The sequence below is a fragment of the Pollachius pollachius genome, assembly GCF_949987615.1.
Source record: "Pollachius pollachius genome assembly, chromosome: 14".
NCBI lineage: Eukaryota > Metazoa > Chordata > Actinopteri > Gadiformes > Gadidae > Pollachius > Pollachius pollachius.
Window position 1 is genome coordinate 15,263,501 of NC_136947.1, and position 27,602 is coordinate 15,291,102.

At 50.5% G+C, this 27,602-nt stretch overlaps 1 protein-coding gene across 1 annotated transcript; it reads left to right on the top strand.

Annotated features, from left to right (window-relative positions):
• Nucleotides 1-4: 4 nt before the first annotated feature.
• greb1l (GREB1 like retinoic acid receptor coactivator) lies at nucleotides 5-27,572 on the top strand (the record flags this gene model as incomplete). The annotated part of the gene is made up of 33 exons (XM_079751689.1): nucleotides 5-115; nucleotides 5,979-6,138; nucleotides 6,622-6,804; nucleotides 7,459-7,635; nucleotides 8,065-8,241; nucleotides 8,892-9,014; nucleotides 10,222-10,347; nucleotides 11,226-11,363; nucleotides 11,454-11,579; nucleotides 12,139-12,285; nucleotides 12,645-12,830; nucleotides 13,141-13,440; nucleotides 13,947-14,075; nucleotides 14,317-14,451; nucleotides 15,172-15,369; nucleotides 15,813-15,993; nucleotides 17,126-17,315; nucleotides 17,691-17,824; nucleotides 18,278-18,620; nucleotides 19,075-19,190; nucleotides 19,561-19,796; nucleotides 20,284-20,945; nucleotides 21,398-21,500; nucleotides 21,630-21,779; nucleotides 21,885-22,027; nucleotides 22,300-22,461; nucleotides 23,536-23,740; nucleotides 24,924-25,086; nucleotides 25,453-25,674; nucleotides 25,777-25,918; nucleotides 26,091-26,291; nucleotides 26,890-27,028; nucleotides 27,409-27,572. Exons 2-33 carry the CDS (start codon nucleotides 5,982-5,984, stop codon nucleotides 27,570-27,572), a joined length of 5,958 nt encoding a protein of 1,985 aa, XP_079607815.1. The 5' UTR covers nucleotides 5-115; nucleotides 5,979-5,981.
• Between the last annotated feature and the right edge of the window lie 30 nt (nucleotides 27,573-27,602).

Genomic DNA, 27,602 nt, shown 5'->3' on the forward strand with positions numbered 1-27,602 from the left:
TAGAGCGGTGACACGAGTGGAGATGTCTTAGGCCAAAGGTTTCCGTCGAGTGGTAGCGACCCAGCATGTAGCAGGCATAAACAAGACCCTTCACGCTTGGCAACAATCAGACAAGGTAAGCCCACCTCACGGCCTCCTCGGTGCATTGTGTATTCCCTCAACTTACTGCCTCACGTCAAGCACCGGCCTCCAGTTTATAGGGCGTGTGCGTTAGTGGTATTAATCCAGAGAAACATCGGCTGTGTAACTTGTCCGAGTTGTTTGTGTGCCGGAGTTGTTCTCCACCGGTCTGTTCCCCTGTGGCCCCGGGGGGAATCTGTTGCACAGACGATCAGGCAGGCCTACGACTCGCTGTGACCCGGGGTCATAGTCATGCATTCTGCTGCTGCCACCCAGGAGCCGGGGAATACACTTGGCTGGCTGGCTGGCTGACTGTCTGACTGGCTGACTGACTGGCTGACTGAGAGAGGCAGTCACTGTTCAACTCCTCCCCATGGCGCCCCGTTCCTTTGTAACGTTTAACCTGTTGTTTTGTAAAACGTGCGCCCGGAACTGTGTTCAAACTCATTATGCTCGTGCCTCCCCCCCCCTGTCTCCTCCCCTTCGCCACGCACGTGGACTGACCTTAGCAACCACCCCTGGGAGAAACATCGGGCAGGTGACCTCTGGCCAGGTTTTGTTTTGAGGAGGGCAGGTGAGGTCGCACACAGCGGCCTCCACTCTGCTTGAGCGAGGTAATTGACAATTCAGTCCTAGAGAGGCCCCTGGGGACCCCTCGCAGGACTCTGGAGCCGCGCTCTGACCACGCGACACGCGACACGACACGGTTGTGATTTCCTTTATTTTCTATTTCCTTTATTCTCTTAAGCTCTCTCTCTCTCCCAACTCTCATTGGCTCTCGCAGTTGCTCTCTCCTGAGGGTTCACAATCTCTCTCTTTCCTCCTCTGTTGCTCTCTCGTTCATTATGTCTAAAAGCGCTCTCTCTCTATGTCTCTCTGTCAATGTCTTTCAACTCCTCTCTCTGTATTTCCCTGCTTTTCTCTAGCAATTTCTTTCATTGCTTTCTCTCTCCCTCTGTCTCTCTCTCTCTCCCCTGTGTCCCTATGTCTGTCTCTCTCTCCCATGGTCTCTCTCTGTCCCTCTGTCTCTCTCCCTCTGTCTCTCTCTCTCTCCCCTGTGTCCCTATGTCTGTCTCTCTCTCCCATGGTCTCTCTCTGTCCCTCTGTCTCTCTCCCTCTGTCTCTCTCTCTCTCTCCTGTGTCCCTATGTCTGTCTCTCTCCCCTGGTCTCTCTCTGTCCCTCTGTCTCTCTCCCTCTGTCTCTCTCTCTCTCTCCCCTGTTTTCTTCCCCCACTCTGTCTCCGTCCCTCTGCCTCTCTCTCTCTCCCCGCCCTCTCCCTGTCCCTATGTCTCCCTCTGTCTCTCTCTCTCTGTCTCCCTCTGTCTCTCTCTCTCTCTCCCCTGTTTTCTTCCCCCACTCTGTCTCCGTGCCTCTGCCTCTCTCTCTCTCCCCGCCCTCTCCCTGTCCCTATACAGTGTCCCTCTGTCTCTCTGACCCTCTGTCTCTCTCTCCCCCCCCCGCTCACTCTCTCTTTCCCTCTGTCTCTCTCTCTCTCTACCCCGCTCTCTCTCTCCGTCACTCCCTCCCTCCACCTGTGCTGTAGCTCTGGTGCTGTTATCTCTGCGCTACAAGCCTTGTTAATCTGCTCCTTTGTCTGGGTCAGTCGGATTCCTGCGGCCCCCACAGAGAGACACACACACAGGCTCCTATGTAAACACCGGCCGGGGAACCTGTCCAGGAGTGAGCCGCATGGGACACTGCGAGCTGAGAAGAGGCTTCTCTTACACGCCTTACCCACACACACTACGTAGCTCCATGGCAGGGTTAGTCGAGGTTCCACTCGGCATCGATATATGAATGAACGGATGCCGACTTTAGGTCCTACTATGAGGATTGTATCAATGTTGAGTTGGGTCGGGTGTTGGCAAGGATTTGGCGATACGATACACATTGCGATACAAGGGTCCCGATTCAGTATATTGCTTATTAGTCTTTCATCATGGGATGTACTGCAATCATTAAGAGATAAATATAAATTTGATGTTAAATAACAAAAACAGGTAGAGTCACACAGATTTACTGAGTTTTTTTGCAATTTGAAACATAGACACATTCTCCATCTTTTTTGGACTTCTGAACTTTCTCCGATCATTGTTCTATGACTGATTAGATCAATTGGTTGTAGCTGTATGAACACAAAGGGTGTTTTTCTGAAAGGCAGATCAGAAGCTTTTCTGTATCCAATGCTTTACCTCAAAGCATTATGTTGCATTAAGTCTGACATTCATTTGCTAATCTGTACATTAATTTGTTTCGCATCAAAATGGCGTTGGAGTCAATCCATTTTACAGTGTTCCGCTGTGTCACATTTACTTCTAGCGCAGATGATGATTTACCATTAGGAGTCTGGTAAAAAGGCTAGGTTATCCATTAATATAGGTATAATTCAAAATGTTGGATGATGTATTTGCTGTCTTCTATCATCTCCTCAGTCAAAACACAGATGAGAGCACATGGTTGGACTCTGCCCATTCTGGAACACACACTTATTTTTGGTCTGTTGCTCTCTCTCTCTCTCTCTCTCTCTCTCTCTCTCTCTCTCTCTCTCTCTCTCTCTCTCTCTCTCTCTCTATCTCTCGTTCTCTCTCTCCCTCTCTTTCTCTTTTCCCCTCTGTCTCATTCTATTTCTCTCTCTCTCTCTCTCTCTCTCTTTCTCTCTCTCCCTCTCTTTCTCTCTTCCCCTCTGTCTCATTCTATTTCTCTTTCTCTTCCTCTGTCTCACTCTGTATTTGTCTTTATATCTCATCCAAGGCTCTCTCTCTCTCTCTCTCTCTCTCTCTCTCTCTCTCTCTCTATCTCTCGTTCTCTCTCTCTCCCTCTCTTTCTCTCTTCCCCTCTGTCTCATTCTATTTCTCTCTCTCTCTTTCTCTCTCTCCCTCTCTTTCTCTCTTCCCCTCTGTCTCATTCTATTTCTCTTTCTCTTCCTCTGTCTCACTCTGTATTTGTCTTTATATCTCATCCAAGGCTCTCTCTCTCTCTCTCTCTCTCTCTCTCTCTCTCTCTCTCTCTCTCTCTCTCTCTCTCTCTCTCTCTCTCTTTCTAGTGCTCTTGGGGGGGGGGGGTTCCCAAGCAGCTGAGGCCTTCAACCTGGGACTAAACTTGGCCGCCGGTCTCCTTGGTGTTCAACACAGGTGTCCAACAGGCAATTGTAGCTCAAGGACAAATGTAGGGGGGGGGGGGGGGTTGTTTTAGGCCAAGAGCATATGTCAGGAGAAGCAGCCGACAAGACCTACTTCTGCCATTTAACTATTTTTCATCCAACTCAGTTGAATGCTTTTGATCACTTGCCCGGGTCGGATAAACATGGATAGTGATTTGTTTTTGAGGGGAGATCACGAGGGAACATTCCTGGCATGGAGTGGTTGGACTTTATTTTTTACTTACCTTCCTTAGAGCAAACCCACCCCAAAGCAAATATACATTTGTCTTAACTTTGACTGACTTCCATTCCATTAAGCCTAAGATCGAGACCTTTTCCCCACTTTGGAACAAGGATTGTAATAAATCTTTGATCCCAACCGATGTAGTGGATGTTTCATTTATAAGGTCATTGATGTAGGGAATTGATATTGTTAAAGCAATTTGGGTAATTATTAGATATCATCAGGTATTAGAGAAGGAAATCTCCCCCACTTTATTTTGGTTTCTCCTTATCTCTCCCCACTCTTATTTTTCCCTCTAACCCCGGATACTCCCTTTCCCTTTTTGGTTCCTAAATTGTGTTTCCACTCCCTCCACATTCTGTCCATCCGTGGTCTGGTGCACGTCCCTCTGTCCAGCCCAGCTGCCATCCTCCAGCAGAGTGCCACCTCAGACCCCCCGGACCCCCCTCTGCTTTACCCTGACAGATGTCCCCGAGTGCACAACGGGGCATGGGTGGGGGGCGGACAGAGGGACAGAACACACGAGGCAGGACATTGAGCAAAGGGAAGAGAGACAGATAGAGGGGCTAGTCAGAGAGGCTTATCTGGTGCATGTGTACAATCTATCATTGTAGTAATATATCTGCAATTGTTATTTTATCCCTAGGACTAAAGGGGGAAGAAAGCTAATGTGATACAATCTATAATAACGTTTTCCACAAAACAGTAAAGGAAAAACATTGATCACATAAAGAATGGCTGGTATTACTCACAGGAAAAATGTCTGCAAAAGTCTTTGCTCCCAGCCTCACTGTACTGGTGACTTTGCATGGGCCGCAGTGTTCCCCCTCCTGTATCCAGCAGTGGCACAGCGCCGCCGCTGGATGATTAGCGCCACTGCAGAAATAAATTGAAATAAAAAAAAAATATATATATTTTTTTTATCGTTCCTTTTTAACAAGAACATATTGACTAATCGACATAATTGCACTTCAAAACGTTTGTGGAGGAAAACAGTGGCTTTGGGATCCGGTCTGAGAGCGACTCGGTCAGTGCAAGGCCTCCATTTTAAGCAGGTGGCCCTCTGGACGAGCCACGGGGACAATGGACAACACATGTCAGAAGGCACCATTTTAGGCCCTGTGCATGGGTGGCAAAAGACTGCTAAAGACGGCCCACCTAAGGCCCAATTATAGCTTTGAACGTTTTGGGGTGCGTCAAATCATCATTAAACAAAAATAGGCTTTTTTTGTTTAATGTTTCGATGAAATTGCCCCGCAGCGATACCGATATTCAAGATCACATGAAACAAAAAAGTGGCTTAATAATAGAAAGTGTATGTTCCTGTTTATTTGTGTATTATGAAACCCAGATGGTGGGATGGCCTCAAATTGTAGACTGGCTACGGTATCTGGGCGAACATGAATGCTAAAATATGTCGATTGAGGACAATGTGCTCCAGCATGCAATTTGTTGTTGTGTTCTACCATTCAGTGGGAATGTACCAGAGACCTAATGGAATCACTGATCACACTAAACCCCCTCTGCGCCCGGCTGGAAAGATCAGAGGGGAAACCCTGGCTAATATATTTGTCTACGTGTATGCTTGAGGATCATTTTTGGTATTTACGCGTGAGGGGTATGGGGATGTTTGTCTACATCCATGTGTTGTATAAATATATACCTTCTCCCTTGCACAAGAAATCCTAAACAGCTGTCTCTCTTTCCTTTTTTTTTTTACAACACAATCGTTTGTACATCTTCTACTAATCGATCTCTCAATTTCTCTCCCTCTCTCTCTCTCTCTCTCTCGCTCTCTCTCTCTCTCTCTCTCTCTCTCTTTCTCTGTTGTCTCTCTCTTCTTCTCGCTCCTTCTCTCTCTCTGTCTCTCTCTGCTTCTCTCTCTCTCTCTCTCTCTCTCTCTTTCTCTGTCGTCTCTCTCGTCTTCTTGCTCCTTCTCTCTCTGTGTCTCTCTCTGCTTCTCTCTGTCTCTCTTTTTTTCTCTCTCTCTCTCTTTCTCTGTTGTCTCTCTCTTCTTCTTGCTCCTTCTCTCTCTGTGTCTCTCTCTGCTTCTCTCTGTCTCTCTTTTTTTCTCTCTCTCTCTCTCTTTCTCTGTTGTCTCTCTCTTCTTCTCGCTCCTTCTCTCTCTCTGTCTCTCTCTGCTTCTCTCTGTCTCTCTTTTTTTATCTCTCTCTCTCTCTCTCTCTCTCTTTCTCTGTTGTCTCTCTCTTCTTCTCGCTCCTTCTCTCTCTCTGTCTCTCTCTGCTTCTCTCTGTCTCTCTTTTTTTCTCTCTCTCTCTCTCTTTCTCTGTTGTCTCTCTCTTCTTCTCGCTCCTTCTCTCTCTCTGTCTCTCTCTGCTTCTCTCTGTCTCTCTTTTTTTCTCTCTCTCTCACTCTCTCTCTCTCTCTCTCTCTCTCGCTCTCTGTCGCTGTCTCGTGTGTATAATGTGAAGTATACACAGATAAACTGAACCCCCTCTTTTGCTCCGGTGCAGATAATGGGGAACTCCTATGCTGGACAGCTGAAGTCGGCCCGGTTCGAAGAGGCCCTCCACAACTCGATCGAGGCGTCGCTGCGCTCCAACCATGTGGACCCGCAGCCCATCTTCACCCAGCTCTACCTGGAGCCCGAGCAGTATCCTGGCAACATGAGAGGTACGCACTACCACCAGGACTGGTCGCCGAGGACAACGGTTTCTGCAGAGATGACATATGCCTGCGATGATGTCATCGCTGCAGTTACAAGGCTGCAGCTACTCTTGGCACTGACGCCTTTCCTTTATACTGCATTTTAAATTAAAAACACCCCGTCCGCCTGGTTGACTACTAAAGCCTGATTTAGGATGGCCAGATAGATGTGTATTGTTTTGGATGCATTTAAAACGTTGGCAGGTCCGTTTGTCTTCATTGTCTTATAATGCAGTAACTATATCAGAAGATGATTTCCTGTCACCTCCATTCAGCACACCAAATATATAGTCTGACAAATCGAGCTATTCAAAAACACTGTAAGAGTGAAAAAAAACAACAAAAGCTCTCAAAGCCCGACACAGCTGAACCTCCCAGCCTCGTTCCCAGTAGCATGAGCCCAGCACTGTGCGCCGCGCTAACACCTGTTCCCTCTGGCTCCTCCCCCAGACGTCAAGCCTAAGGTGGAGCTGTCGCTGCACGGCGGCGAGCCCCTGGGCCCCGCCCTGATGCTCAACGGACACTCCTCGCAGGAGCTGGAGGAGCTGGAGGAGGAGGACGACTCGGACACCAGCAGCCCCCCGCTGCCCTACCTGCAGACCCCCGCCCCCGACGGCTGCTGCACGCAAGACGGTAGGGGTCCGTCTAGCCGCCCCCCCCCCCTTCATGCTGCCCTTCGTCCACCTCTTTGGTCGGGGCATAGCCACCCCATCGGGGGCCTGTTTGGTCATTGACACTTTCCTCCAAAGTGACGTAGAGTGGACTTGGTCGGAGGTTATTAAAGAAGCGTAGTTCAGGATGTGACTCACGAGCTGCCAGCAGGTCAGGCTGCCTGTAATGGTATGGAACCACCCCTGTACGAGTGCTGCATTATCAAGGTTCCAATAGGTCTAATATCTGCTTGTGTCGTGGCAAAGCATCGCTTCAGCTTAAAAGCTTGGTCAATTATAGCTACTTCTCTTTGCTAAGTATGTATACGAGGACAAACAGTCAATACACCTCAGACGCAATTGCGCAGAGGCGAGTTCCTTTCAGAGAACACAAGAGGCTTAATTAATGGCCCCATGGCAACCAAGGATGCCTAGCTACCGATGTCCAGGCTACGGGGGGACAACAGAGGAAGCTTAGTAGCACGGCTTCTCACCAGGGTCCATTAAGATAGGGAGTGTCCTTCCATATTTAAACCGCTTTTAACGTTGTGTGTGTTTCTCTCTCTCCCTCTCACTCCCTCTTCCTCTCACTATCTCGCTTACTCGCCTTCCACCACTCCCCTTCAACCCCCTCCAGGGTTCTGTCAGGCCGGCAAGGACCTGCGCTTGGTCACCATAGCAACGGAGTCTATCAAAGTCCCAGCTGGCTTCGAGCTGGTCGGTGCCAAGTCACCCAGTGTTCCCGAGCACGTCCTGGTGTGTGCGGTGGACCGGCGCTTTTTGCCCGATGACAACGGGAAAAATGCACTTTTAGGTCAGTTTGCCATCACTTTATCATTGAATCACTTTATTACACATTATTGTAAATACATGTATGTTATATTCTGTGAAATACAAGGGGAGATTGTCCAGGGAGAATGATTCAATGATTGGGGGATTTTTCTTTTTTTTAATAATATTTTTGTGTGTAATCTATGCGTTTCAATGTAAACACTATCTTACTCAATATATTATTTCAATCTAAATCTATTATTTCAATCTTGCTCGAATATCCATTTAGAAAAAAATGTCTCAGAGTTCATCTTATATTTTCTCTGTACGTGACACTGAACATAGTTGAACACGTAAACATTGGTACACATTCCCCACTGACACGTCGTCGGTATCATTTGTACCCAATCAGCTCATTGACAGCTGTAGGCTGTCAGTGATCCTAACCCGGCCCTCTTGTGTTGGTTCTCAGGGTTCTCCGGGAACTGTGTGGGCTGTGGGGAGAAGGGGTTCCGCTACTTCACAGAGTTCTCCAACCACATCAACCTGAAGCTGTCCACTCAGCCCAAGAAGCAGAAGCACTTAAAGTACTACCTGGGGAAGACCTCTCAGGGGGCTCTGTGCAAGGGGCCTCTCATCAGCTGGAAAGGTGCGTGTGTGCCTGTGTGTGTGCGTGTGTGTGTGTGCGTGTGTGTGCGTGTGTGTGTGTGTGTGTGTGTGTGTGTGTGTGTGTGTGCGTGTGTGTGCGTGTGTGTGTGTGTGTGTGTGTGTGCATGTGTGTGTGTGCCTGTGTGCGTGTGTGTGTGTGTGTGTGTGTGTGTTTGTGTTTGTGGAGGTTTGTGGGTCTGTGTGTGTGTGTGTGTGTGTGTTTGTGTGTGTGTGTGTGTGTGCGTGTGTGTGTGTGTGTGCGTGCGTGTGTGTGTGTGTGTGTGTGTCTGTGTGTGTGTTTGTGTGTGTGGGGGTTTGTGGGTCTCTGTGTGTGTGTGTGTGTGTGGCATGTCTTCCCCCTTTTTGTGGCTTGCAGCAGCGTGATTGATTGTTCTTGTTATTATCTGTCTTCAGCAAAGACTTTTATTTAAAGCAGCATACAAACAGTAGCAGGGATTATGCATCTTGATTATGCATCTTGTTTCCTAATTGGAGGGATCATGATGCCTCCAAATAGGCTGTGACGAATGTGGCTCAAACCCAGAACCTTCTGGTTGGGACTACCCCTGTCACCACACCGTCCTGCCTCCCCAATCATACTCATAATAAGGATGGCAATGATCACGTTTCCCCTTGCTTCTCCGCCCCCAGACTGTAAAACGCGCCAGTTCTCCAACAGCGCATCCACCTCTAAGCCCAGCTCTTCCTCCTCCGTCAGCAGTAAGGAGAATGGAGGCACCAACGGCCACTGCTCCTCTCCCTTCTCCCTCTCAGGTGAGGCTCAACCCCGCAATCCCTCTTTCCCTCCTTAAAGAGGTTGCTCCGTCATGTGGGCTTCCCGTTAATCCCATGAGGCTTCAAGAGTTTATGAGCACGATCGGCGCAGACATAAGCATCCATGTAATATATCATATATAATGATGCATATGATATAATACACGGAGGTTTTTAGATCAGGGGGGCTCCAGCACTCATTGAAAGGCTATATCAAATAGTATGGAATATACCTGAAAGGTAAGACGATACGCAGCACAGACACGATTATCATTTCAGTTTTTTGCATATATCTTCTATTGCTGGTGAGCCCCGAGCTAACCTTGCGTGGCTGTGATGACCTACGTGATCTATGTGATAGAAGTGATAGACAGATGGTTCATCCAATCCCCTACCGAGTATTTGTGTGCCGTACCCAATCCAAACAGTATCCCAGGACGACTTCCCAGAGGTTTTTGTGAAACACACTTTCTGGCGACTCGTGTTAGCTCCAAGCCACCACCATAAAAAATACAAAATGTATCACTGATATAAATAAATTTATTCTATTACTATTCACCAACCCAAATCTTCTGTGGTCTACGGTATTGATTTCTTCTGAAGGCCATTTGGAGCGGTTTTAGAGCACACATACAAGCGAGCCAGGTGGTTAAGCACATTGTCAACATGGCTCTTGGCTGATCTCTCCTGACTGCAGCCTTGTGATGGGCCCGCAGTGCAGCGTGGCCTGAGCGCAGCTGGAGCCAGTCATGCTAGCTCTGAGCTAGACCGTGATAGGCCACGGTGACATTTCAGGCTCCCTCGCCAAACCACCAAGGATGAACCTAGTTTGGTTTTCACAATCACACCGTAATACACCGTACTGCCTGGTGCTTTAACGGAACACTAATATTAAAGGCTATGCAGATATTTGTTTAGAACATGTGGTTAACCAGGTAAAATAGGATACAATTTATAGATCCCTAAAATATACTAGATAAAATAGATGTTTGTTTTTATTGAAATAATATGTGAGCTCAATGACCAATCAGCACACACCTTTTGACTTGAATTTTAAATTGAATGAGTCTCAGTGAATCAGTGAATGGACATCCCATCCATACGTGTAAGAGAATACCCGATAAGCAGGTCCTGCTGTGTGCTCATGTTATTACTTATTGATCCTAGTTTGGTTTTGTTTGTTTTGCTTGTTTGCCTGACCTTCTAGATTCTCCGCCGACCAGAAGTGGACAGGTCTCCTCTGTGTTTTTTGGAGGGCAGGACCTCAGCAGAGACTGCAGCTTCCTCAAACCTTTGGCCTCCACCAATGGCAACAACAAGACACTACCAATAGGTGAGCAGTGCGCCACCACTAAATCAATTCATTCATTCATCCATTTCATTTATTTGGTTTCGAATGTTGTTTGATGACTACGGATAATCACAGCGAAAGAGCAGAGAAAAGCATCTTAAGTGAAAACAGCCGGAACTGTACTGGACAAATTCTGCTTGACCTCTGTGGGGGGGGGGCATATTTAGGCCTGTATCGAGGCTTTTAGCTCAGACCTTTCAAGGATTAGGACCCCGGCCCGAGTAAGTCCTAAGCTCAGTCGGCTGGGGCATGGCCCCCTCGACAGCATCAAGGCGTTGCCTAGCTACCAGTTTGTTTACCCGGGTTAGCATATGGCAGATGGAGCCGTAGATTCGTAGGTGCCATGATTAACGTCTCACCCTCATTGCCTGGAGTAGACACACAAACATTCACACACATGTGAGTGTAAGCACGCAATGTAGTGTTTGTGTGTGTGTGTGTGTGTGTGTGTATGTGTGTTTGTGTGTGAGAAGCACGCTTGTGCCTCCACACAGATCAATACTAAAAGAAGGATCCCTGTAATGAGTTTTTAAGACCTGGCTATCCATTAGCCCCTTTACAAGGTTGTGATATTGACTAGTAAGCGCTACGCATACCAATCCATCTCCCTGTGTGTAATGCATACACCGTGCAATTGCGATTGGAAAAAGACCCATTGGGTCTTTGACAACAGTCAATCATCTATTGGAAATCTATAGCTCAGTGCTGCTCCTGACTCATCTCTATTTATTGGGCGCTCTGTGTTAATGTTCAAAATGAAGGAAATGTATTGAGGAATATTGTATGTTGCTGAAATGCCTGACTAAAATGTACTCTAAATGTTAAATATTGTGTGTGTGTGTGTGTGTGTGTGTGTTCAGTGCCCACAGCTCTGAGGTTGAACGGTCCCACCAACGGCCTGGGTCTTGAACCCCGCCCCCCGCTGCTAGGCCCCTCCCAGCCCTCATTGGTCCCGCCCAGCCAGGCCTACCGCAGCGCCGACCCCGGAGACAGTCCCTGTAAGCCACCCCCCACCACCACCATGTCGGTCGTTCATTTTATCCGCGTCTTGTGTGAACCTGAGTGTATTCTCCTCTCGCCCCCCGCAGCTTCTTCGACCATGAACTCCGCCCCTCCAAAGAAACGCCACAGGGGCTGGCACCCAGGGTCTCTGGTGCCCGTGCCCCCCACCGCCGTGCCCGTGCCGGCCATCCGGCCCATCGGATGTTCCCCAGGTCAGTACACGCGTGTTTGTGTCGGGCTGTGTGTGTGTGTTGGTAGGGTGTATGTGTGTTGGGCTGTGTGTGTGTGTTGCTGGGTGTGTGTGTGTGTGTGTGTGTGTGTTTGGCTGCGTGTGTGTCGGTGGGTGTGTGTGTGTGTGTGTTTGGCTGCGTGTGTGTACGTGTGTCTGTGTGTGTGTGCATGATGTGAACACATTCAAAAGAGGAGTTTGATAGAAGGATCTCTAGCCAGAATTTTAAAGTGCATTCACCCCATAAGCCAACTGAATGAACTCTGTGTTTGGCCCATTTAAAGTGTACAGCGCTCTCATTTTGAAAACAGACACACTCTACCTATCCTTTATCTTTTTTACACATTGTGTTCTCATGGTAAAGGTGTCTATTCTTGGTGTGCTTCTTATTCCCTCCTACTATTATATCTCTTTTGTCATGCCAAACTCCAAAACAAATTGACGTTCCTTTTTTTTTTAGCTTACTTGGCAGTAAAGTCAATTCCGAATCTGAATCTGACTCTGAAAGTGGTTCCCGGTATTGATCCTTCCCGTGTCCCCAGGGTCCGTGGGGGCCATGCAGACCGCCGTGGCGCCGCCCCTCCCTGTCGCCGGGCTGATCCAGCCCCAGCCCCTGACCGCCGGGGAGACGGTCATCGTCCCCGACAACCTGCTCAACTCCTCGGGCGTGCGGCCCGTCGTCCTCATAGGTACACTACTGCGGGAGGGGGGCTAGCTCTACTGCAAGATCATGCTGCATCTTTCAAGGACAACAACATTCTGATTGGACAGCTTTAAAATATAAACATATATAAATATATACATAAATATTGGTTTGGTTACATGATGATTGATGAACGCAACCCTATGCAATTGAATACAGGTTATTAAGAGTCCTACCCTTTGGAGTGTCACTTAATTAGTTTATAACTACTAGTTAAAATTGGGTAGGTTAAATTTGTATATAATAATAATAATAATAATTTTACCTGCAAACAATTGTAAAGCCGATTGATGAGATGGGATGAAGAGATACAGGGGTGCTGATGCTGTGGTCATGACTGTCCAGGGCACGGCACTCTGCCCTACTTCTATGGCAACGTGGGGGACATCGTGGTGAGCCCCCTGCTGGTCAGCTGCTATAAGACCAGCCAGCTGACGGACAAGACCCGCGAGAACCTGGGCCTGAGCCCCAACCAGCTGCTCAGCGTGGAGACCATGACCCTGCTCACCCTTCAGTACCTCGCCCGCCTCGGTATGCCACTCACTCACACACTACACTAGAGGGCCCGGGGAAACGTCTCCCGCTGGGGGGGGTCACCGGTGGAAGTCTGTTTTGAAGCGCGACTTGTAATGACTAACCGTCAGCCTGAGTCGGTGAGCGGTCGAGTCCCGGCTCGTTTCCATAGCAACGCCTCCTCTGACCTTCTTACCCGTGGTCAATTCAGCTCGGCTGCTTTCCTCTTGTCTTTTTTAAACATTCGACTCTTGATTTAAAGTCACGGTTGCTGTGTGTGTGTGTGTGTGTGTGTGTGTGTGTGCGCGCGCGTGCGTGTGTTGAACAGGTCCGACCCAGATCCCGCTGCGGGAGGAGTTTGAGCAGATTGTGCTGAAGGCCATGCTGTGCTGTCCGGGCTCCCCGGCCATCTCGCCCTCCCAGCTGCCCTGGCTGGCCCGGCTGGAGGCCAGCGTGTCGGGGGGTGGGGTCCAGGTGCTGGTGACCAGCGGCTCCCTGGGGGAGGGCATCTCCGAGTCCCTGCGCTCCCTGGGCGAGGGCCCGCTGCCCCAGCAGTGCCTGCCTACCTACGTGGTCATCATCTGCGTGGCCAAGATGGGCGGCACCGAGTTCTGCGTGCTGGTGCTCGGTGAGGGACGCTTAAGGAATAGGCATTTCATTGGATTTATTCAACAGAGAGGCTAGAGAACCCTGTATGTATGGCTCCACGGATACGTCCACAAAAAGCACAAACAGATGAATGACTTGGCCTTACTTTAAACACATTAACTCTAATACCAGGTTTTAGTCCATGCACTACCTTGTGCCAATAATAGCTTGTTATGATGCAGAGAGCAGCTGTAGCTTGGAATTACATGGAAAGTCTCTAATAATAGAGATGTTTGATGCTTATATTGCATGGAACACGCATGTATGAATAGCAATTGAACGTAATAGGTATTTATTCCATGGGGGCCTGCAGTAACACATTGAACACATGCTATTACATGGACCTAGAAAATTGGTGGTCACTCAGCACCACCGAGCAGACCTGACTCACAGCATGCCACAGGGCCATGTCTGAATGCATCACAACACATGCTACCGATGGGCATAGGGCTAAACCACCGTTGTGCTACCTGTGTCCGGCGGCAGGGAAGTACCAGGCCCGGGCGCTGGCAGAGGGCATGCTGAGCACCAACGAGTTCCTCAAGGAGATCAGCTACGAGCTCATCACGGGGAAAGTCAGCGTGCTGGCGTCCCACTTCAGAACCACCTCGCTGGGTGAGCAGCTGCGAGCGGTTCAATTGTTTTTTGCTCTAGAAGACTACATTTAGGAAAAAACGTATTCAGAAAAATGCATCAGATTCAGGTTTTCAGTATCATTCACATGTATAATTTCTTAATTGTAGAATTTATTTTCTATATATATTTCAATGATCAAATCATTTATCGTATCGCCACTTGTCCTTTGTGTGTTTTACTGTGATCTAACGTGATGTTGTGTGTCTGTGATTGGTCTCAGGGGACAACCTGGACAAGCAGCTGGTGAAGTACCAGCGCCGGCGTAAAGGCCTGGTGGTCCAGCCCTTCCAGGGGGAGGTCAGCGACCACCTCCACTCCCAGGAGGCTGCCAGCTTGCTGCCCCTCGCCGAGCAGGGTAAGGCCGCTACGTCTCCCCCCCCGACCCAGACCTCCCCCGACCTCTCACTCAGCTCGGCTCTTATTTCAGCAAATTCACGCTCCTCTGTGTGTGATCGTTTCTTTCAATCTGGAAACCACATTTCTTGTTTTGTTTTTTTGGATTTTTTGGTTGATTTGGTACCTGAAGTACTGGAATTAATAATATTTATTAATGATTATTATTATTAAATATGATTATCATTTTAACTTAATTGAATCATCTCATTTTGAAAGCAGCTATTTAGTGTACAAATAGACAAATTGCAAAATAAACCATTGATTAAACGCGTAAAAGGTATAAATTGAACAGCGATTTTCTAAACACTAGAGGGCAGAAACTGTCCTCTTAAGAGAACACACTCCTCACAGCCCCTCTCCCTACTCGTCTTTTCCAAAACAAAGTTATTGGACCTATTATAAGCTTGGAATATCTTTGTGATAGAGACGCATCTACAACCTAGCCGAGAGCTAATAGAAAACCGGCTGGAAATAAATAATATTCCGTAGATAAGACTCACTTTGTTTCTCCTGGACAGCAGAAACTACAGTAATAAGAAGATAGATACCATTTTTTAATTAAGAATAAAAAACTACAAAAAATACACCAGTCTGATCATCTCAGTGGCTTAACAAACAGGTAATAGCATCAGGCAATCTTTAGCCATACCAATGTGCTGACCTCCTCTGGTCTCCCCAGACCTGCTGGACGAGGTGTTCCAGATCTACCCTCCCCAGCTGAGCGTGGCCCGCAGCCTGCTCTCCCAGGTCTGCTCCATAGCAGACTCAGGCAGCCAGAGCCTGGACCTGGGGCGCTTCTGCAAGGTGGACTTCCTGGTACTGGTCCCGCCTTCTCACGCGCTGATGCACCAGACGGCCCAACGCATCCGACAGTCAGGTACGCTCCAGAACCCCATTTACGTTCCGACAATCGATCTTGGTATGGTGAGCGATTAAGGTGGCGGGGGGGGAAACTCAGCGGTCATGACGCAAAGAAACAGCACGATACGAGTAAAACATTTAGCTGTCATACATTACGATGAGTGATTTATTGCGTTCAGTGGTTGAGAGACGCAATCAAAGTTGAAATGAAACTACAAAAATCTCTGCTTTGAGCCCAGTTTCAACACCTGTGGTCGGAGTGCAAAGCCGCTAAAGGAATGTGGATGAATAGAGGTCATTTGTTGTATCTATAAGTGCTTCAGGGCGCCGTCAATACCTCACAGCATCTCAGGGCTCCAGAGAGTGGAAACCTTGCCGGCGACAAAGTGTGTTCTGAATCCAGCGTCCTTCAAAGGGAGAGTGGTGTTTTTTAACGGCTGCGGCATGTCTTTTGTGCAGGTGTGCTGGTGGACCTGGGCATCGAGGACGTGGCCTCGGCCCACCAGCGGGCAGAGAAGTACGTGCTGCGTCTGCACGGGGACGTGAACTCCAAGATGGAGGCCTTCATGAGGAAGGTCAAGCAGAACCCCTACACGCTGTTTGTCCTCATCCACGACAACTCCCACGTCGACCTCACGAGGTAAGAACAATCACCAGGCGCTCCCAACAGGAAGTAGCACTGTACAAACGAGACCGCAGAGTGATGGCCTTGCCTGGTAGAACGGACAATACACCGTGGGTTGTGTTGATCCTGTCGACGCGTCACATGAGACTGATGATGCTGATAATGACCATGCACGGCTCAACTAAATGGCGCTTCGAGATAAAGGGTGAGGATGACTGGGCTTAAGAGGTAGGCGCCATCGGTTGGGGATAGAAGTTGGAGGAGATGTGAGCCCTTTCACTTAAAACAATAATTGGCATCCGTCATGTGTAGCCTTCCCTCATGTTGAGTAATTAGATCTGTGTATACACGATAGGTCTAAACTGTTTTATAGCCAGACAAAATAACTCTACCTACCTCTCTGGCTCTCTCCTGACCTCTCTCGCTCCCTCTGTCTCTGTCTCTCTCTCTCTGTCTCTCTCTCTCTGTCTCTCTCCCTCTGTCTCTGTCTCTGTCTCTCTCTCTCTGTCTCTGTCTGTCTCTGTCTCTCTCTCTGTCTCTCTCTCTGTCTCTGTCTCTCTCCCTCTCTCTGTCTCTCTCCCTCTGTCTCTGTCTCTGTCTCTCTCTCTCTGTCTCTCTCCCTCTGTCTCTGTCTCTGTCTCTGTCTCTCTCTCTCTGTCTCTGTCTGTCTCTGTCTCTCTCTCTGTCTCTCTCTCTGTCTCTGTCTCTCTCCCTCTCTCTGTCTCTCTCCCTCTGTCTCTGTCTCTGTCTCTCTCTCTCTGTCTCTCTCCCTCTGTCTCTGTCTCTGTCTCTCTCTCTCTGTCTCTGTCTGTCTCTGTCTCTCTCTCTGTCTCTCTCTCTGTCTCTGTCTCTCTCCCTCTCTCTGTCTCTCTCCCTCTGTCTCTGTCTCTCTCTCTCTGTCTCTGTCTGTCTCTGTCTCTCTCTCTGTCTCTCTCTCTGTCTCTGTCTCTCTCCCTCTCTCTGTCTCTCTCCCTCTCCCTCTGTCTCCCTCTCGTTCTCCCTCTGTTCTCTCTCTCCCTCTCCCCCCTCACTCCGTCTTTCTCCCTCCCTCTGTCTCCCTCCCCTTCTCTCCTCCCTCCCTCCTCCCTGTCTCCCTACCTCCCCCCCCCCCCCCCCCCATCTCCTGCTCCTCCCTCCCGCCCCACAGTGCCCTCTCTGGCTCCGTGTGCCACGGGGAGCTGCAGGGTCTGGCCGACCGCGTGGTGAACTGCAAGGAGGTGCTGGAGGCGGTGAACCTGGTGGTGCTGCAGGTCAGCTGCTTCCCCTACACGCTGCAGACCCGCCAGTCCCGCATCAGCTCCCACAACGAGGTGCACTGGCCCTCCGCCCAGAGCCCGGTGAGTACGGGGATGATAATGATGGATGAATCCATACCATGGTATGGCTTATGGTTTGGGTCCCACCTTTCTCGTTGTACAGAGCGTGCGCTGCCTGACACCAATCCTAGACACCCCCCTATGGGAGGAAAAATACTTTTTGAATGTGGTTTTTAATTTTATGTTTTAGGTCATTTTCGGGTTGTTATTTTTGTCCAATATGTAATACAATTGCATCATTTGTTGTTAAAGACAACGATTTCTGCCAATATAATGTCCATGTTAATGGTCATAGGTCTTATGTGTTAGTATTGTCTCACTATGTGTTAGACACAGACTGTGTGTGTGCCGGTCTGGGTCTGTGGGTCTAGATGTGTGTGTGTAATGTTCCTGCAGGGGGCGCCGTCTCCTGAGCAGCTGGTGTACTTCGGTATGAAGGAGTACAGCAGCTCCCTGCAGTGGGGCGTGGCCAGCCCCATACTGCGCTGTGACGATGCCTTCGAGAAGATGGTCCACACGCTCCTCCAAAGGTCAGTCAGGAGGAGAGGCCCCTGAAGCTCATCCCACAGGGGCCACCGTGAACTGCTTCAGCTCAGCTCTATGTTGATTTGTGTCTTCTTAGAAATCTGATTACGGTGCGTTCATTCATGAGTGGTTTTCAAGACTGATCCGTGGGAATTTGACATCAATATTTTCTGAATGACAATTTCGGTTTTTCTTTTCCATGTTTGAAATAAAGATTTCAATCAATCAATCAGTCCAATTATTTAAATTAAGCCCATAGAATTCAAAAAATGGTCCTGAATCAAGCAAGCTGCATTGGGCAGTAAACCAGAATGGATTAGCCAATCAATACAAACACAATCAATCCATCTATCACAAAAGAGCTTGTTTTCGCACAGGGCCCCCCCCGCCATTGTTTCACCAGAGCAATTATTAACCAAACCTCCTCCCCCCCTCCAACACCTGCTGGACCTGCCCAGGCATCCCCACCTCCACAGCATGGTGATCCGCAGCTACCTGCTCATCCAGCAGTACACAGAGGCCATGATGGCGCTGACCTCCTCCCCGTCGCTCAGGGACCACATCACCCCCGAGACACTGGCCATGGTGGAGGACCTGATCAGTGCCCCCCGCAGGGAGGGCTCCAAGGGCCGCGGCCACATGCTGCTGGTGCGCGTGCCCTCGCTGCAGCTGGCCATGCTGGCCCGCGAGCGGCTGGAGAACGTGCGCGACAAGCTGGGCCTGCAGTACTGCTTCGCCGTGCTGCTGGGGAGCCCCGCCTCGGAGCTCAGCCTGCCCGCCAACTTCACCAGCCGCCTGAGGGTGAGCCGGCCGCCAGCAGCCTGCTGGGACAGAGGCCTGTTGTTCTGTTGTGCTCGTTTGGGATCTTTATTTTATTATGATGTATGTAATGATGTAGTTGCCTTCTACATATTGCTATGTATTTGCCTTATTCTTCTACATACATTTAAACAAATTAATTTCCAAAATATTTGTTACTCGTACATAACGGTATTCAATTCTGGTCCCATAACTTTCATTTAAAATTGTAGCTACTCTATCGCCCCCTATTGGAATGAAAAGGAAATGCATTGAAAGTACTGGGGAAGAGATGGTTATATTGACATTGGTTATTATCAGTACAACTACAATAGACAATTGTCTTTTTTTTCGAGATTAAAGGGCAAAGACCAAGTTACTAATGCTTTTGACTCACAGAATCACCATAATGCAAATTGAAAGCATACTAATGAAAGGACTGGTTGTTTCTCTTAAGGCGTGGCGAGGCTGTGACAATGAAGAGTGGGTCCCCCACACGTATGAGGACCTAGAGGGGCTCCCCTGCATCGTCATCCTCACTGGGAAAGACCCCCTCGGAGAAACCTTCCCAAGGTGCACCACTGTGACAATTTACCTGACATCTGAACTTTGAACCGTCTTATAAAGACTATGGACACATAGACACACTATGAGAAGCAATGAAACGCTACAGGTTTTAATCAAAGCCCCAGAGTACATGCCTGCCGCTGCCTTTCATCGTGTCGTTTTCATGGATTTTCTCCGTACTTGTACGGTCAATAACAGCTTACTGTAACGGCTGCTCAATTACCCTCACTCACAGTCTGAAGGCCGCACGTTTTCCCCCCCCTCTCCTTCACACTCACCATCGCCGGCTCCCAGCGATCTCAGATCTCACTTAACAGCCGAGCTGACACATGGCACCTATTGAGTGCTGTTCATAACCGCCCCGGTCCTTCCACAGGTCTCTGAAGTACAGCGACCTGCGGCTCATCGACTGCAGCTACCTGACCCGCACCGCCCTGGAGCAGGAGGTGGGCCTGGCCTGCACCTACGTCTCCACGGGCGGGGTCCGGGACCCCAAGAGGGCCCACAAGGCTCCGTCGCGGGAGAGCGAGGGTGAGCGGGTGGGCAGGTCGTACAAAGGGGAGGAGCCGGAGGGGCGCCGGAGCGATGGCAGCGAAGCCGCCAGAGCCTTCGGTTGGTCTCTCTCTCACTCTCTCTCTCTCTCTCTCTCTCTCTCTCTCTCTCTCTCTCTCTCTTGTCTGTGGTTCACGATGAAGACACTTTACATTATACAGCAAACTACTTAATGCCACAGGCAGAAATCGTAGCACTTGGGAGAGGCTCTGCCCCCACCTGTATGCCTGGATGGGTTCTTGTTGTGTTTGGTTATTCTGTATGATAAATAAATTAAAACACGAGAACCCCAAATTATTTTACCTTGTTTAGCATGTGAATGTGTGCGTATATGTGTGTGTGTGTGCATGGAAAGGTAAAACCGTGGTTCCGAAAGTGGGAGGTACGTCTCCCTTAGAAGGCGCAGGGAGATGAGGAGTCAAACTTATTTTGTACCAAAGGGGGGGGCCTGAATAATACGTTTGGGGACCCCTGGGTTAGCATTAGGGGTATAGCCCCTTCACCCGCTGGTCTCTTCTGCTCTGACAGCCTCCCTTCTCCCCTCCAGGCTCCCTGGCAGAGAACTGCGTCAGCTCCTCCGACGTGGCCTACTCCTCCCACAAGCCCCCCGCCTCCTTCCCCCCCGACCCCCCCTCCTCCTCCTCCTCCTCCTCCTACTCCTCCTCCGGCCCCCACCACCGGGACGAGTCCTCCAACACCGGGCAGCAGGTGAAGCTGGAGTGCGACTCCCTGGGCGCGGGCGCCAGCCTCCCCCCGTCGGAGCCCTCCTCCAAGCCCCCGCCGTCGCTCTGCTCCACCTCCTCCTCCTCCTCCTCCTCCTCCACCAGCTCCTCCTTCTCGCCGTCCTCGTCCTCCGCCACCCCGCAGAAGCCCAGCCAGTCCACGGAGCGCGGACGGGACGGCGCCTCCGCCGCCACCGCCGCCGCCCGCGCCCCGCCCCGCCGCTCGCCGCGGACCGTCATCCTGTCGCGGGCCGCCTACAACCTGCTGGCCGGCGAGTCGGGGAGCCAGCTGAGCTCCTGCGCCCTGCTGCCCCACGCCGACGTGGCCTGGAGCAGCCCGCTGCGGCCCCCCGTCACCCAGCACCTCCGGGGGCCCGAGCAGAGCGCCTACTACCGCCAGTGGAGCGTGGCCCGGCAGCACCACGCCGACCACGAGGGCCCCGCCGCGCCCCACCCGCGGCGCCTGCTGCTCAGCGGACCCCCGCAGGCGAGTCCCCAGAGCCCGCCCCCCCACCAACCGCTTACACAAATCAGAGAGTCGCCCGTCGGCCGATTGAAGGCAAAGTCAACCTGACGTCAAGGCCTCGATTAGGGCAGGAGGGGATGCAAAGGTCAACTTGGTTTGACCCGCTTTGCTGACATTAGATTGGCACGGACGACCTGCCGAGGGGGATTTGCATCCAGAACGCACCTTAGTGCGTCATTAGATCTCAATTCCCCCTCTCTGTCATCCTATCATGAGCCATTATGCTGCTATGTTATCTTCATTTTGGTTTGCCTCCTCGTCCAATCTGGGGGCCTTAACGATTATTGAACGTTGGAGGCAATGAACGTAAGCTCTATATTGAGCAGCCCTAGCATCAAACATGACAAATCACGATATCGGATTTTATATGAATGCAGTTGCTTTCACGTAACGATGTGGGTTGGCCCTTCTAGGTGGGGAAGACAGGCGCCTACCTGCAGTTCCTGCGCATCCTGTCCCGCATGCTCATCAGACTGCTGGAGGTGGATGTGTATGATGAAGAGGAGCTGGACGAAGGTCAGACCCAACTTTAACTTTAAATAATACTGAAAACAACACACTATGGTGTGGGAAAATGAACAACCTGGGGTAACCTGAGGTAGTCCTGAAATGTAAATCTTGTTCGTTGTTTTGTGACCTATGCAGAAACACAGAGCGAGGCGTCGTCTCCGCTGAACACACAGTGGCCCGACATCGAGGACATCCGCATGCTGACCTTTGACCTCTTTCCCCGAGACCCCAAATTCAGGAGAGACAGTCCCGTTTTCTCGGACAACATGCCAAAGCTCTTTCAAGGTCAGCAAAAACCTTAATCTCGAACAGAGCTTTAGTATATGAATTAATCTAAGATACCGTCCCACCGAGATCCTTTTATCCAAGCTGTTGTTCTTTCACATTCAGATCTGAAACAAGAACCTCAAGAGAGCCAAACACAAGCAAAAAGAGAGACCCGGTCCATTCGCCTGAGTCGGTTCGCCGCCCACAATGCATTTCACCACTGTGAACAGTGCCACCACTACTGTGAAGCCAGCCCTGCCACACAGGTACACCTCAACCCTGATTGGACCAGACAAGCACCTCAACCCTGATTGGACCAGACAAGCACCTCAGACTCACTCTGTACATGGGGCCGGATTTAGTTCGGGACCCAATGTTTATCATTCATACACAACTTAAAAAAAAAACAGGTAGCTTGTCTAAATACTTTTGACATGTTTCAGGTTTATCGGTGTGTGTGGGGGCGATGTTGAGGGCTGTAGCATCATCATTGACGATGAATTCTGTGTGTGTGTGTGTGTGTGTGTGTGTTTTGCAGCTCTCCGAGTGCACCTTTCATGCCTTCACCTTCTGCTCCTCCATGCTGGGAGAGGAGCTGCAGCTCCACTTCATCATTCCCAAAGCCAAGGAGCAGCACTTCATCTTCAGCCAGCAGGGCAGCCACCTGGAGAGCATGCAGCTCCCCCTTGTTTCCACCAAGGTACACACGCTGTAGATACACACGTATTGATATGGACTGATATGGGTGTGGTCTTCATCACCATCCATGTCAGGCTGAATGAAGAGGGTTTTACACTGAGAAAGGACAGCAGGCGTTCTCTTTCCTACAACAAGCCAGCAATGCCAAGAAATGCAACAGGGATAAATGTGAACTTTATGAATATGATGGTGTGGGTGTTCAGTGTGAGCGTCCAGTGGGCAGCGGGGCAATTTCTCTAGACAAACAATACGGTGCTTGTCTGCAGGGACTTGGTGAGAGCAGGTGTGAATACAGAGAAGGCCTGGCTTAAGTCCGGCACGTCTCCCACTCTCTTACTCTCTTTCTCTTTCTTTCTCTCTCTCTCTGTCCTGCTCTCTGTCTCTCGGGCTTGCTGACTCTCTCTTACGCTCTCTCTCCCACTCTTTTTCTCTCTCTCGCTCTCTATTTTGCTTTCTCTCTCTTTCTCTCTGTCTCTCTTGTGCCCCCCCTCCCCTCTCTCTCTCCCTCTCCCCCTCTCTCCCTCTCCCCCTCTCCCCCTCTCTCCCTCTCCCCCTCTCTCCCTCGCTCCCTCTCCCCCTCTCCCCCTCTCTCCCTCTCTCCCTCTCCCACTCCCTCTCTCCCTCTCCCTCCCTCCCTCTCCCCCTCTCTTCCTCTGCCCCTCTCTGCCTCCCTCCCTCTCCCTCTCTCCCCCTCTCTCCCTCTCTCCCTCTCCCCCTCTCTCCCTCTCCCCCTCTCTCCCTCTCTCCCTCTCCCACTCCCTCTCCCCCTCTCTCCCTCTCTCCCTCTCCCCCTCTCTTCCTCTCCCCCTCTCTCCCTCCCTCCCTCTCCCCCTCTCCCCCTCTCTCCCTCTCTCCCTCTCTCCCTCTCCCCCTCTCTCCCTCTCTCCCTCTCCCCCTCTCTTCCTCTCCCCCTCTCTCCCTCCCTCCCTCTCCCCCTCTCCCCCTCTCTCCCTCTCTCCCTCTCTCCCTCTCCCCCTCTCTCCCTCTCTCCCTCTCCCACTCCCTCTCTCCCTCTCCCCCTTTCTCCCTCTCTCTGTCCGACCCGCTCTGACCCTGTCGGCTGTTCCCCCTGCAGGACACCGAGAGGCTGAAGAGCCCCATCTTCACCCCCACCACGGGCCGCCAGGAGCACGGCCTGCTCAACCTGTACCACGCCCTGGAGGGCGCCGACCACCTCCACATCCTGGTAGTCAAGCAGTACGAGATGCCCCACTACAGGAAGTACTGGCCCAACCACATCCTGCTGGTGCTGCCTGCCATGTTCAACAGCGCAGGCGTCGGTAAGGGGCACATCTTATACACCCGTGTGGTTGACATACAGGGCCCGAAACATCCACAGAACAGAACATCCCGCCTCCCTCTGTGCCATACTGTACCATGAAACTGATAAGTTTTCATCTGATTATGAAAACGGCTTCCTTTACTTTCTTATATTTGTACTCCCTTCCCGAGATGGTAACTCAGATTATCACTACTGAACGCTTGAATCGTGGCAGGTTCAAGTGTCAGCCCAGTGACTTGTCGATCACTCCATGAGCAAAGTCTAGTGCTCTACTCCAACCTGTCACGTTTATGGGCCGCAGCGTAAGAGTCAACAAGGAAAAGACAAGCGGTGTTATCAGCCAATGGGAGAGGTGCACCACGAGGGGAAAACACCTCAGGGAGAATAGCCTGGTCTGGCTGTCAGCCAGTCAGATGCAGAGCAGCTCGCTAACATTCTGTGATGGAAACTCTTTACTGGCAGCCACTGGGCCACAGGGGAGAGGGTGCTACGGGTAAACAGCACACAGTTCACCAGGTGCTCAGAGCTGTTTAAGTCATCCAAGTACTACATCCAAGTACTGAGATGGTTAGCTACTTTTTCTTTAAACAACCATTAAAAGAAACGTGGGGAAACCGCCTTGGCTCTGTGCAATGACCTTTCACCTAGATACTGATTTGGCTGAAAGTACACAAAACACTGTAAACAAAACAAACAATGTCAACAAAAAAGGGACACTCCCTTTTTTGTTGACATTGTTTGTTTTGTTTACAGTGTAACCAACAGTGTGAACAAAGACAAAGTCTGGGCAGATACCAGTTTAGTTCCGTTCCATTCCAATCTAAATCAAACGTTTTGTTCGTATACTTTGCACGTGTTTCCGTATGTTGACAAGAAATCCCGTAATCAAGTCATTATGTTGGCTGACACTGTGATAATGCAGAGCAGTTGTAGAAGCTGACGATGTAGATGCATTTGTAAACGTGCCACCCGGTGAGGAAAACGAAATAAATGCTAAATGAAATGCAATCATCGCGTAACTGGGGTTTGTAACTTGCTCATCAAAGTACAAAAACAATCAGCCTGCAAGTGGGCTGTGGAACAGAAAAGTTCCAAATGAAATGTGATTGATAACATGGAGAGTCATGGAGAGCCTCGCCTTAGCCGGTCTCTTGACGTCTCTGTGCCATGTTGCTGTGCAGGCGCGGCTCGCTTCATGATCAAGGAGCTGTCCTACCACAACCTGGAGCTGGAGAGGAACCGGCTGGAGGAGAAGGGAGTGAAGCGCCAGGACGTGTGGCCCTTCATCGTCATGATGGACGACTCCTGTGTGGTGTGGAACGGACACCAGCAGCCCGACACCGGGTAGGCATCGCTCAACTCCCTTCGATTCATGGATGAACATTTGTGGATCGCCAGATCAGCGTCTGATGGCTAAGGGTGTGGGGGGGGGGGGGTTTGAATCCCAGCTGAGAGTCTCCCGGCTGGGTTCGATCCCCTATGTCCGCAGCCTAAGCTGTAGTCGTCCGTGGGCCAAACATCTAACCCCCTATCTGCTCCTAAATCACCATGTCGTAACTTAACTTGTAGATTACAATACTTGGGAAAGACCAAAGGCGTCTGCTAAATGGCTAAACACTTATAATAAACGGTCATGACCAGGCCCAACCAGGGCTATTCTCAATGCCTCCCTCCCTCTCACACACCCTTGTCAACCCTCCCCTCCCTCAGTGAGAGCTTGGAAGGAGGCCTCTCCAACGTGTCCCTGAAGACGGTGCTGCAGCACATGGAGGCCACGCCCAAGGTCTCCCTGTACGCCATGTGCGGGACCCGAAAGTGGAGCAGTGGCCTGGGCCACAAGGCAGGCGGGCGGCCCTTCTCTCGATGCCACCTCCACGACTTTGTCATGCTCAACGTGGACCTGACCCAGAACGTGCAGTACGACCTCAACCGGTAAGTGGTCGGCGGTGAAGCGCCTGGCAGGACTGCCGGTTGCTCAACGGGTTTCACGTCGCTTCATTATCCTTTTCCTCTCTCTCCTCGCGTGTGCTGCAGGTACGGCTGTGAGGAGGTGGACTTTAACCTGAGGGCCAACAGCAGTGGGCTGCTGCTCTGTCGCTTCAACCATTTCAGCTACATGAAGAAACACATTCCAGTCGGGGGCCACAAGGACTACGTGGTCAAACCTAAGCTAATGGTAGCTTTATTTGTCAACGCCCTCAGTGACAAACCCATTTATAAACCCCTTTGCTGTACACACACCGCACCATGGCAGTTATAAGATGGGATGAAGTGATGAAGTGCATCCTGGGAATGAATCGAGTGAACACCATGCAACACGGTTTAACCTCTCGTCTTCCACCTTCCAGGAGATGGAGAACTCCGCCCCCATCAACCCGTCCCAGTACGTGTGCGCTCCGGACAGCGAGCAGACCCTGCTGGCCGCCCCCGCCCAGTTCCTCCTGGAGAGGTTCCTGCAGGCCTGCAGCCACAAGCTGTTCCCCAAGGCCATCCGGAACCGGAACAACCCGGTGCTCTCCATAGACAGCTACCTCAACATCGGCACTGAGGTGAGTTACGGACGACACCATGCTACATAGCATCATGCTAAGGAGTACCCTTTAGCATGATGCTATCAGTAATCATGCCATTTGGTGGACACTTTAATCCATAGCTTCTCACGGGGTACAGTGAGTGCATGCATTAGATAGATTAGATCAGATACAACTTATTATCCCCCGTAGGAGAAATCTGTTTGTTACTCGCATGGATGGGAATTAAACACCTGTCCTTGAGGGTTTTAATGCCCTCCTCGTCCAGTGTACTTAGCATACTTGCAAACTAGTCTCTTTTTGGTGAAATTCGCCTTTTTTAATAAAATATGTCATCCACCTGAATCGCGCGGAGACAAAGATCTGCTTTGAAATGACGACTAAGATTAAGAAAATCTTTAGTCCTGGGCAGCCCAACATTTGTGGGAGGATGCCATAGACCCGCCTAAGGGGTTAGGTTTACAAACAACACTTCTCTCACCTCTTATGAGTTTGCAGGCATGCTAATGACCACATTGGGATTCTTGATGTTAGAAATATAAACTACAAGGCACACCGTACTATAGGAACTGCATACCACGAGACAGTATAAACCAACCTCATTGCTCTCCCTCAGGTGTCTGTGTGCTACATCAACTCTCGTCCACACTCCACCAACCAGGACCACCACGGCCTGGTGTTCAGCGGTCTCCTGCTCTATCTGTGTGACTCCTTCGTCGTCTCCGGGCTCCTCAAGAAGTTCTCCTTCCTCAAAGGTGCGACACGGTGGTTCTGTGTGTTCATCGCTGACACTGATACGGACGATGATGATGCTGATACTGGATCTTTATCTTGTTTTGACTGGAGAATGTCTGGATAGTATCTTCTCGACAGTGTTATGTCAGCCAATGCTTTTCACCGTTTTGTTTAGACACATAGGTTGGGGTTAGGCATGACATTTTTCAAGGGTGTTTACAGTCGGGCCGCAGACATTGGGATTCACACCCCCAACCTTTCAGCCAACCACTAGATCCCACTCCCTTTGCCCCCTTTCCCTGGTGCAGTACTAGCCTCCCCAGGGTATGACCAATGTTACCCAACAGAGTTTAGAGTCTCTCTTGACCCTGCCCCCCCCCTCTCCCCCCCCCCCACCCAGGCGCCACGCTGTGTGTGATCAGCCAGGACCGGAGCTCCCTGCGGCAGACCATCGTGCGGCTAGAGCTGGAGGACGAGTGGCAGTTCCGCCTGCGGGACGAGTTCCAGACGGCCAACTGTCTCGAAGACCGCCCGCTGTACTTCCTCACCGGCCGCCACATCTGAGACCCCCGGACCCCCGAGGCGGTCGGGTGG